Below are 12,306 nucleotides of genomic sequence, written 5' to 3'. Positions count from 1 at the left end.
GAAACTTCAACAGGCTCAACAATTTTTGGTTTGAATATGCATTTTCTGGGAGTGGGGCCTTGAGCACCCTGGTCCAGTGGGAGGTGTCCCTGCCCATGGCAAAGCAGTTGGAACTTGTTGGGCTTCGAGGTCCCTTCCACCCCAAACCATTCTATGATTTTTAAAATATAATTTTAAAAAGCCTGTGTATAGTTTTGAACATGAAGATTTTCATTTTGTGACATAACACAGATTTTTCTTGTTTCATAATTCCTGGTTTATCTGTGAAAGTTACAGAAACACATATTCCTGTAGCATTCAAGCCTGCATACCTACGTGTAGGTACTGGAGGTTCAGTTGAAGATTTTGGGGTTGTGACAGAAGGGACTCATGTGGTCCTGTGCCTCTCTTTTTGATTTATCATAGAATCAAGGCATACCACAGACATCATTTTGGGTTGATTTCAAACACTGTGATTTAAATCACTGATTTTAATTATGGTTTCCCTAAGAACCCATCAAGCCTTGATTAGAATAATTGATTGTAACCCTGTTTTACATATTGATTTTAATTATAAAAGTCTAATTGATAAGCATGGGGATACTCCATGTCTGTACACATTTACTTAAACTAATATAGGCCTGCATAAAATCATCATATTCTTTAACATCTCTATTTTTTCCCTGATGACTACTTTTGCTCGAGATTTATGCCAAGCTCTGTTTGAATGGAAATTGAAATTCAATTAGAATGCATAAAATAGCATTGTGGATTTTTTTTAACTTCAGAAACTACCTGATGTCTAATAGATGCATGAAAAAACAAAATCCATTAAAATTTATTTTAATTCTGGAACTGCTGATTTGTGAAGGACCTGTAGCTTCTAAAACTATTTCCTTTGGATCACCATGTCCTTAAATATTTTTAAAGTGACTTTGTTCAGAGGTGTGAAAATGAGAACAAGTATCATCTCTGGGTTTTTTTCAGATCCCATTTGTAATTTTAACTTGGATTTAATTAAAATTCTAAATTCTGTTATTAAATTAAACCCTTGATTTTTAAATATCAGTATTTAATTCTCCTTTAATCTGAATTTTATTCTAATAATTTTGCGAGGTGACTGCATTTATGACTACCCATTGAACATATGATAGGTCTAAAGTTTTACCCTTCCCCCTTTTTAAGAATAAAATAATCAAATTGACATGCATGAAATGAACCAAAATGCAGAGAAACAATGCAAATCCAGGCACGATTGCTTTCTGGCAAACGCCATTAGATTATGCCTAAGAATACGCAGCTCTTCCCTTGATAAATCCTTCCAATGACACTGACCCATTTTTGTCATTAATCCAAGGAGATTTGTTCTTTTGAAGAATGTTTTCAATTTTTGAAGCATTTTCATCATTTCAATTGCTTTCTTGGATTAATTTTATTCATTGCTTCTGTTTCATAGCAATGGCTAAATCAGTTGTGTAGCCTCCATTTATTCAACTATTTCTTATTTCACAAGGACGGGTATTTTCACTGCTGCCTTACAATAAATTGCCTTAGATCCTTCTCTGGAAGTGTATAAAGCACTGATGTACACTAACTTCTGGCTCATAGATACGGAGCATCAACTGTATTGAGGATATAGTTGTGGCAGGGCAGGAATTTCGGATTTATGAGCTTTCAATCAGAAAGTCACAACATTTGCTGTTTTTCTGGAAGGTGTTTTCAGTCCAGTTTGCCCATTTGTTTTGTACCCTTGTGTTACATGTGAATTGGACAGAAACAATTGTGAATAGAGTGTGCTAAGTAAGTATTGGTTCTTATTTGTCTTAGTGTAACCCCATCTTGAGCTTGGAACCAAAACTTCTCCATCTCCTTAGCTCTCACTGGAGAAATGCTAATTAGAAGTTGATTCCAAAGAACGTTTTGGGGGAAATGCAAGGAATTGCTCAGTAAATGGGTGTTGTATGAGGAGGCATCACTAGCTTGGAAAACACACCTACTGAGAATTGTCATGTTCAAAAGCTTGCAGTAAGTCAGGCATCAGAAGTCACTTAAAAACAATGTGAAAAGTGGATTAGTTGTTAGCTAGACCTTAGTTTGCAGTAGTTTATCACCAAGGGCATAAAAACCTTCACAAAAGTTGCCATGTGTTTCATTCCTATTGTTGGAAGTTGTACCCTGTTTGAATTGCTTGTTTTCCAAGAGTGACAATCGAAAATTACCCAAAAATAGTCTGCAGATGAGAAGACACAATGAGCTCTCCATGAGCGGGGTACTAAACCATGGAGCTTGTTTCACTTGAGGTGCTGTGAGTTGAAATTGTGATTCAAATTCAGTTCATAGAATCATAGATTTGTTAGGTTGGAAAAGACCTTTGAGTTCATCAAGCCCAACCATACCTGTCCACTAACTAAACCAGATCCCTGAGCAATAGTTGGAATTGTCAGAATACTGAAGGGTGGTAAAAGAAATAACAGGGTAAAGCCTAGCCTCAGCTGAGATATTCCCGGCTGTGTTTCATCCTTCAGAGCAGTTTTGCATCTGGGACTCTGGGGTTGCTAAGCTGGAAAAAAAAACCAAAAAAAACCACAAAAATTCTTTATCTTTTCTTTACAGGATAATTAAACACTCTTCTCTTGGATCATTTGTGGCATATCTGCTCTTTCTTTCTCCTCCTTTTTCATTCCCACTTTGGTTTTGAATTCAGGCACCTGTTGGAAAGGTTGTATTGAAGAAAGGACTGAGGTTGTTGTTATGGAAAAGGGCTAACTTGGTGGTATGTGGCTGCAGGGACAGTTTGCGGGAGTGATTTGTTAAAAGGTCAATGGGTTTGGCCTCCTTTGATGAAGGAGATGTATAAAGAGCTGGGAAGGAGGGAAATACAGTTTCCTTTTCCCGTGTAGAAGATTAACACAAATGCTTACATAAATATGAAGGGGAAAAATAAAAACTACTTTGATAAAATAATGTCATGCTAACAAATTACATTTGAGAAAGAGCATTCATCTTTCCAAATGACTTTAAATTACATCAGGTGATAAAAGAGCTGTTTAGAGTAACGATCCATCCAAGATGTATATTAACCAGTTTCTTAAAAAGGCAACTCAGTGCAAGGTACTTGTAGATGGTTAACAGGGACTTCTGCTGCAAGCAAATAATTCCGGTTCATGCCATTGTGATGTCTTTCCATATTTAATGAGCTACAATAATTTTATTTTTAAAAATATTTATTTTGAAAGTACCCATTTTTCCCAACTTGCCCTTTATAATAAACTGACAAAGCTGCATTCCACTTCCCATGGGAAATTTATTTCCCTCCATTGTACACGCCCAGCCTCTTATTGTTAGATTTCAGGAATACAGGGCTGCCCGCTTGGATTTGTTTTGCCTTTAGCAAAAGAGCAACAGCGCATTTTGTTCTGACAGACATCTCCCATCCTTGCATTGACAAAGAGGCAGAGTCTGGCAGTAGATTTCATTGCAAAATTAAGTTATGTTCTCAGATCTAAATCCTAGATGTGAAGTTCCTGATTTTCTCTATCCTTCTCTTGACTTCCATAATTCATCACTGCCCTGATGATCAAATGGTTGTGCTTTAAACTCTGAAGGCATTGATTATTCTGCAAACAGGCAAAATGAGTTTGTATTTTTAGCTTTGACAGAAATACCTTGATGATCTGGAAAAGCCTGTGTGATATCATCGAAACTTTTAATTTTAAAACAAAGCTTTAAAAGGCATTGCCCAGTCTGTGGTTAAAGGGTGACTGAGGAAAAACCTTGGTCTTCCTGACTATGAGAAATGATATTTGCTCAGCCTTCAAATTGCTACAGAAGAATTGCTGGGATTTAAGTTGTTATTCAAGGTGGTTAGGAGTTATGTACAATTAGAGATTTCTTGACCTTGACTTCAGAGGAAACATTTGCCGTTTTCTTCACTTCCAAATCACCGTTCCTCTTTAGGTCCAGCTATGTCTGACAATGTATTTCTAGGTAAATCCAATGAAAGCTTCTTTGCTTCTTCTAAAAATTATAACAACAGCGATAATGATAATAATAATCATCATCATCCCCCTCATTCAGCCTGCTTTACCTGTTTCAGGGAAGAACCCTGCTGATGCTGTCTTTATAAAACTAATTTAACCCATGTTTATAGGGAAGGGAACAGTAAGATGGAGTGTAAAAAGGGTATTACTCCTGTGACTTTTAGGGATTATGGCAGCTTCAGGCTTTATCCAGGCATGTTACTAGGTGACCATTAGGACTGAAAGGAACTTTTTGGAGACTTAAGTATGAATTGTTAAATCAGACTGCAATTAGCTCTGTTCACAGAGCTAACCCTGCCCAAAGCAGAATTAATATGTACATGTAAAACTCTCACTGCACGTGGTTTTGCATAACACAGAATCACAGAATGCCAGGTAAGAAGGGACCTCAGGGATCATCTGGTCTGATATTTTAGGTGATTTGTAGTTTAAATGAGATGGCGCAGAACCCTGTCAAGTTGAGCCTTAAAAGTGTTCGGTGTAGAGGAATCCACCACTTCCCCGGGGAGATTATTCCAATGTTTAGCTGTTCGCATGATGAAAAATTTTCTTCTGGAGTCCAATTGGAATTTCCCCAGGAGCAACTTATACCCATTACCCTTTGTCTTTTCCATGTGACTCCTTGTAAAAAGGGAGTTTCCATCCTCTTGGTAAACACCTTTTATGTGCTGGTACATGGTGATAAGGTCTCCCTTAAGCCTTCTCTTCTCAAGACTGAACAAACTCAGTTCTCTCAGCCTTACTTCATATGGAAGGTTTGCCAGTCCTCTGATCATCTTAGTGGCCCCTCTCTGGACCCTTTCCAGCCTGTCCGCTGAATCCCATGTTCACTGGGATTGAAGCAGGCAGAGGTGATTTCCCTTTCCTAGGTTATATAGGGTGAGCAGAGAATGTGAAATAAAGATCTAATTGCTAGTAAATTTTCAAAGCAATCCAAACAGGAGTGGATAAATTTCTGTGCAGTGTGCTTAGGGTTAATACAGCTGTATCAGCTCCAAGCCCATCTGCCTGCAGTGTGATCAGAGCACTCTGCTATTGGCTGAGAGCAGGGGAGGGAGGCAAAGGGAGAAAATCCATCCTTAATTTAGGCAGTGACGAATGGGTTGCTGTGCAGGCTGTTTCACTCCTGGATGTTTGGGGTGGTGGAGATGCTAAAAAGGGAAATGCATTTTCCCATCACATCTTTACAAGCAAGATGTCGTGGGTGGCCGCTCACGCTGACCTGTATCTTCTAGTGAGGCTGCTTAAGGTGCTTGGACGTTAGAAGGACTGAATCAATTATAATACTACAGTGCTACGCTTCTTTCCCTTGTCCTGTCCCCCCAGTTTTCCAGGCTTTTGGGCTGGCTGACTCCACATCACAGCCCTTTTGTCCAGGCATTGGCATTTGCTTTTGTGTCTGGACACATCAAATATGACACCCTTCTGGGCTATTTTATTCCAGAGCTATAGCTTAAATATGTAAGGATATATCTTCGGATTCAGCAGGCCTAGCTGGAGTGTGTGAAAGACACAACAGGCGTGTTTAAGCATTTCTGGCAGAGAATTGTCTAAGAAGCTTTTGCTTGGCTAAAAAAAAAAATGGTGCTGTCAGCTAATGCTGTTATGAGAGAGAGTGAATTTAATTTTTATCCACAATGTCTGAGCGAGTGGATGGTGCTTGTGGAGGCTGCAGCTGCTGGTGTCACAGGCAGCCCAGGGAGGCTGCATTCTGATTTGGGTAACTATATGTCCAGTACACTCAGATGCAATAATTTTTTCCCTACTTAGGGTGTATTTGGGGGGCAATACATTATTTTCCTGGCATTCCTTGGTAACCTTCTTCTGATCAGGTCCTTATTGAAACCATACCTCAATAGAGGCTGTGAGCAACCTGATCTAGTGGAAAGTGTCCCTACCCATGGCAGGGGTGTTGGAACTGGATGGATTTAAGGTCCCTTCCAACCCAAACTATTCTATGATTCTACGATACTGCAGTGCTTTTGTTGAGAAATGGCTGTCATACAGCTGAAGATTCTGGACATGGATAAAACATGTATCAATATGTGTTGCTTCCCGTTTCATACGAGAATTGGTGCCATGGAATGTCTGATCTTAAGTCTTCCTTCAGCTCAAAAGTTATTTCACATAGTGTTTGTTATGTTACACTTTTCTTTGGATTGTAAGTGCATATAGGAGCTGTACTGATCACTGCTTTTCAACGAGTATGATGCATTTTCCTCCTCCTCTTTGTTATACTGGCACATCTGAGTGTGTGGATATGCAAGGAATGGAAGTAGGGAAGAATCCAGGCTGTGTGACTAAAAGCAAGCAAAAGAAAGCTCAAGGTCAAGAAGTGCAGTCTGTTAGACCCAGGTATGACGTCAGGAAGATCCATGCTGGGAACCATTGCACAAAATTTTGGGGTGGGTTTTCAGTTTGGTTTTTTTGGTACAAGTCTGCTCTGGAATGTGGTTGTGGACCACTAGTTGTACCTCATGGCCCTTTAGTTTACAGCATGTGCTGGTTATAGGTCAGGCTGATACTGTGCGTAGTGCAATACTGAGATCCTGCCGGCGTGTGCTGTGTGCTGATGACATGCAGCCAAGGGCTTTAATGTACCTCATGCAGGCCTGAGATCATAAATGGCTTTTAATTGTAGAGTTTGGATGAACAAATAATCTTTTTTTAGCCTGGCCTTATTTACTTTCTATTTTAGGGGATAATGATAATTGCTAGCTTGTCATGTACATACATGAACATACCCAACTGCTCTGCCGGAGTTAAAATCAGGTTTAGTTAAAAGCCATTTTAGCATGACAAGACAGTACTCGGCTACAACTTTACTTTTACTCAAGACATTCAACATATCTGTGATGGAAATAATGATGTTAATTTGCTCTTGCAAAACAGTTTGAGGAACCCCGAAAGAGTAAGTAAATGTCTTTACTATAGAGCAAGAAAAGCATGTAACGGGGAATGTATTGGAGTTGGGTAGGAATGTCAAAGCTGGCACACTAGGGAGAAGCAGTAGTCCTAGGAAGCTGAGAAATGGGTTCTGTTTAAAGCTGCAGTTCAGCACCCACTGAGACTGGAGGAAAGATCCCATTTCTTGTCCTAATCAGAGGGCAAATTGTGTAGTTTGGGATTTAGCATAAGAAAATGCAGACTGGAAGGGACCTCGAGATGATGCAGTACCCTCCCAGAACCAAAGGCAAAGATCAGCATGCCAAAGCCAGCCTGACAGATGTTTGTTTGTCCCTACCTCAACCCCATGCTGGAAATTCCAGAGCTGCCCTTGGTGACCTGTTCCAGCCTTTGTTGTCGTTATGGAGTGGGATGGAGCCTTGAGCTGGCACAGAAGAGCCGAGGGATCCATTACATGCTGTCAGTCCTTGTCATTTCATGATTTCAATTTGTAATATTTGTCCTCTAGAGCGAAGTCCTGGTATTAGGACATCTTGGGGTTACTTTTCAAGTCCAAGTCATGTCAACAGTATGTGACTTGCATTTTATCACAAGATACCATGGTACTTACTCCCTTTTTTAAAGCGATTTGAGGAGAAGAATGCTAACAGAGAGAGGGACTCATCAAATGGTGGCCTGAGCAGCAGGAATGCACAGTACATATTTGGAGCTCTGTTCACCCAGGAAACCAAAGTCATGCCATTTGGTATCTAAAGGAGTGTCTCTCCTCTCATTATCAGTTGTGATAACAAATTTGGACTCGCCTGTTTGCAAGGTGTGGTGTTGCCTGGGCTTTAAATCTCTGAAGTGATGAAGATTTTTGGGCTGTACCTGTTCAGTCAGGTTGAGCATTGCAGCCAGGATGATCTTTTTCCTGGTGCCTGGGTTGTAAGAGCTTAGTTAGCTCTGTTCCTGTTGGTCTCTAATGCTATTTGTTGATGTTTCAAGGTGGAGAGCATGTACTTACCAAAGGAAAACCGAGCTGGGGATTATAAAATATAGAAAATCCTTTGTTCCAGGCTGTCTCCTCTGTGGTTTCCATGTGTGTCTCAGCTGATGGGCATTCCCTTTTGCTTCAGTGCTCTTCCAGTCCTTCTCTTCCCTCCTTCCCTTTGTCCCCAGAGGCTGATAGCACAACCCTGGCAGTTCAGTGCTGTCTGCCACATCAGTCTCTTCAGATCTTACCATGGGCTGAATTGCCCCTTACCAGGAAATCTCTTGGAGTATTTTATATTTGAATGGAGAGGAATGGGAGCTTGGGGCTGAGCCCTAGACTGCTGGTGTAACGTAAGACATTGTGGCATCCTTGGGATGGAGGGCATTCAATGCTCCTGGCTTCAGGTTCACATTCTGGCATCAGAGAGCCTTTCAGAATCACAGCGAAGAGTGACTGTTGACTGCCAAGGTAATACCAAAATCCCTGAGCAAGAGGCCTCTTGCCAGTTACAGACCATGAGAACTATGGTTTCCCACACCTGCAAGTAGGACTGATAGAAGGACTCTCCTGGCTGAGCTGTGCCACCGCCCCTGAGCTGGAGGGACACGTTGGGCTTTGCTGCCACCCAACGGGGAAGTGCAGCATCTTGATGAAGCTTATTTCGCTTCATGTAAGCAGTCAAGATCCAGCTAAAAGCAAAAGGAGACAAAGAGATGGTTGCTTTAAGACACAGGAACTCTTCTGAGTGATAATTTATGTCGTTCATTACTAGAAAAATCTGAAGTTTGTACAGAGCTTGCCAACGGTCTTTGAATCACGAACAGCATGAAAACCAGAAGAGATACTTTCCCTCTTCTGCTAAGCATGAATCTTCATACAAGACCCCAGAAGCATCTGGGGAAAGGAAGATGTAGCTTTGCATTGCTGTGTAATTCTCTCCTTTGGCAGCTGGTGGGTGATTAATGACAATTAATGAACCAAGGAACTGACAACAAATGCATTTCTTTGTTTATTTGCAGATTGTGCTGGTTGTGGGAGAGACATAAAAAATGGACAAGCATTGCTAGCTCTGGACAAGCAGTGGCACCTGGGGTGCTTTAAGTGCAAGGCCTGTGGGAAGGTCCTCACTGGGGAATACATCAGCAAGTAAGTGACCTCTGCATCTCTTCTGCACTCTTGACATGAATTCTTGTTGTCAATGGGGAAGACCTTGCAGCAAAATTCATTTTTCAAAATCCAGCTTTGACCACCTTTCCAAATACACCAAAATCTTTGTTCCCAGTGAGAGCCGAGCTGGGAAAGAAGTGTAAACTGAAAAGTGCAAGTGACAGGTGGTGTTTACTGATAGTAGTGTATTTTTAATACCAATAAGAAAAGGGCTAACTCCACGTTCCCACAAAGGATTAGGTGAATATCTGCTTGAGTTTTCTGTGTTAGCAAAGTAAAGCTTCGGGCCATTTTGCTTTCCAACGTGTGATTTTTGAGGACAGAAGTAAGAACCTGTCCATTGCTTGCCTTTGGTGGAGAACAGAGTAAACATGCTGAGGTGATTGACCTGACACTGTGCTTTTATCTCCACATAAGAAACTAAGGAAGAGAGTTTTGACTGGAAACAAATGTAAAGGAACAGAATGGGGAAAAGTAGTGTAATGATAAAATGGAGGGAATTAAGTTACAGTCGTCTCTGTTCCATCCTTCAAGCATATAACAAAGAGAAAAAATAGGGAAACAATGTCTCTTACAAATCTGTCACTAAGGGGTGTATAATATTTAACAACAAGTAGTTTCTGTAGTTTCTCAAAAGAAGTTCAGTGCCTGAGATACTCCTAACTTGACTTGTGTTTCCACTTTTACTGTATGTTCCTTGTTCATGCTAAAAAAACACATAACCTCACACTTAAAGTAACTGCTTATGCACTTGCAAACTACTGAAGATTTTTTTGCTGCAGTGAACAAAAGATAGCTGTCTGTGATAAAGACTGTGATCTCCTCTCATCCCCATGGACATAGTTCCACTGATTCCCTAGAAATGCAGCACCTGTAGGTGTGGACAGGCTGCTCTAAAGAACGAGATTTACTTCAGTGGTTTGTACTGGATACCTTTTCTTGATGGTAACTTCAGGAATAATTCTAAGAGCCACTGATGAGAATATGATTTTTTTTTCTGCTGCTACAAAATATTTCCCTTGAATTCTCTCCTGTTTGCCTGTTGTTGTGTTTAAGAGTTCCAGACTAAAGACAAGGGAAAAGTGTAAGTCATGCTGTAACCTGTTTATTAGAAGGTGGTTTGTAATTTGTGGATTTTCTGTTTCAGAGATGGTGCTCCTTATTGTGAAAAGGACTATCAAGTTCTTTTTGGAGTCAAATGTGAAGCATGTCACCAGTTCATTACTGGGAAAGTCCTAGAGGTAGGTGGCTTGTAAACTAGAGTTTAAGAATCAGGCCATGTCCCATTATTTCCTCATGCAACTGCAAGGAATACAAAAAATTCTCATGGGAAAGTCTTTCCTGCTGATTTTAGAGCAAAGTTACTAATTTTCAGAAATATTTTCAGTGTTTTAGCTTTGCAGTCATTGGGAAAAATATGTGATAAGAAATTAATTGCACTAGTTTCTATGGATATGTGGTTTCTCTATTTCTCTTTCAATGACGTTGTACAAAGTCTATTTTACTGCGTATTCTGTGTCAGATTTGGTATATTTATAGAAGTAATTTTAGTATTGGAATCACCTTTGGCAACCTTAAGTTTGTCAAAACTTAAACATGAGATTCCTCGTCTCAGATGAGTCCAGATGATACAAATGGTGCTAAGAAGGTGAAAGGGAGAAATGTGCTGGACAGGTAAATTATATGCTTAGAAACAAGAAGGCAAAAAAAACATCTGAACCATCTGTTTTGTTGCCTCTTAGTTGGAGACCCCATTTTCTCACTGAAACTGACCAGATCTTTCTAAAGATGTGTATCTTTTGTCACCAGTACCAATCCCCATCTCTGATGGCTGTGATCAATCCCCTTTGAGATGGAATTCATGAACTGTGTATGGATCCCTCTATGTCATCACTGAAATGTTTAAGGGGCAAAAGTGCAGAGGACCTTCCTGTCACGTTGTCATTGAGATATGTGAAGCAAAGCTGTTATCTCCTTTCCCCTGTAGCAAATTCTGGTCCATGAAAGGAACTTGAGCTTCGAGCTCAGGTCTGGAGCTGGGCAATATGGCTCATCTCCAGGTTTAGTGATTTTTAATAGTCCACTTTTCCTGGAAAAAGAAGCCTTTACATAATAAAGTTTGTGGAATAAATAAGGAAATACAAAGTTCAGTTACAGGGGTATTTTGTGAAGAAGAAACTGAATGTACTGTATGTTTTACAATGAATAACAGAAAATGAACTTGAAAGCGTACAGAAATAAAAGTAACTGGAATTTGTTTGATATTAAATGGTAATAATTTGTTGTGAGGTTTTTCTGGTTCACTATCCAGAATATAAACCAGGATGGTAGCCACCAGACAAGGGACTCTGAATGCATGTGGACAACTGGTGCGTTTGTCACTGCAACTATGAGAAGGAAGGACAATTTTTTAATTAGCCAGGCTGTTAGTCTGCCTCCTTTGCAATGTCTGTCTACTTCCTCAGAGACCCACACAGATAATTAGCAAGAACAGACTGAGTTTTCCCTTGAGTACGAAGGCTGTGTCTCTGGCTTTAATCTAGTGGTCTGCTACCATCTGCTTATCTATTCCTGTCTATTAAGGAGTCTTTCAGTTTAGTACTATGCACTGCTGACACTGTAGTTGCATTCCAGTGCAGGAAGCACTGCTGGAGAGAAATAATTGGGTTTGTGAGATTGGAAAGCATAAAATAATTCTAAAATTATTTTAGATGCACATGGTAAGTGCACCAGCCTACAAGCAATGCAACCTATTCAGAGGCACAAGGATGAAAATAATAAAAGAGAAGGTAATTGGAGTCTGTAGAGAACTGGGAAGAAATAAGCTATTCTTATTTGGAGCTTATTGTGTAAGTGGATATGACAGTATCAAAGTTGCGCTCGTGTTATTTGTGCCAGCATCAGTAAGAAAGAAACCTAGTTTTTTGAGAAGAACATGAGGTGTGTCCTTTTGGAATTGAATATGCTGAGACTAAGAAAAGATTAGTTCAATTGAACTGTCCATCCTAACCTAAGATAAAGTTCAAGTCATCAGAGGACAGTTCAAGTCATCAGAGGACACGGTGTCCTGGGCATAACCTTGATGCTGTCATTTTGGCCTCAAGTTTGCTTTCTTGCTTCATAGTTCTTATTGTTCTGGTTGTTATTTATGATCAGAAGCGACAAGATTTTGTTGAAACAATGAAACATATCAAACCTCTTACAAGGATCCACCTCTTCTGAAGGTCAAAATCAGAT

General features: G+C 40.1%; 1 protein-coding gene across 17 annotated transcripts in view; it reads left to right on the top strand.

Annotated features, from left to right (window-relative positions):
- ABLIM1 (actin binding LIM protein 1) overlaps positions 1–12,306 on the top strand; it is a 204,894-nt gene that overhangs the window by 122,248 nt on the left and 70,340 nt on the right. For all 17 annotated transcript variants that reach the window (XM_069863747.1, XM_069863741.1, XM_069863745.1 and 14 more), the window contains exons 5-6: positions 8,922–9,048; positions 10,217–10,310. In XM_069863747.1, coding sequence (XP_069719848.1) covers positions 8,922–9,048; positions 10,217–10,310 — 221 coding nt within the window. The remainder of the gene's footprint in view (positions 1–8,921; positions 9,049–10,216; positions 10,311–12,306) is intronic.

Source organism: Phaenicophaeus curvirostris, chromosome 9, assembly GCF_032191515.1.
Source record: "Phaenicophaeus curvirostris isolate KB17595 chromosome 9, BPBGC_Pcur_1.0, whole genome shotgun sequence".
Classification (NCBI taxonomy): domain Eukaryota; kingdom Metazoa; phylum Chordata; class Aves; order Cuculiformes; family Cuculidae; genus Phaenicophaeus; species Phaenicophaeus curvirostris.
The sequence above is the reverse complement of the archived record's forward strand: the minus strand, read 5'-3'. Positions and strand labels throughout refer to the sequence as shown.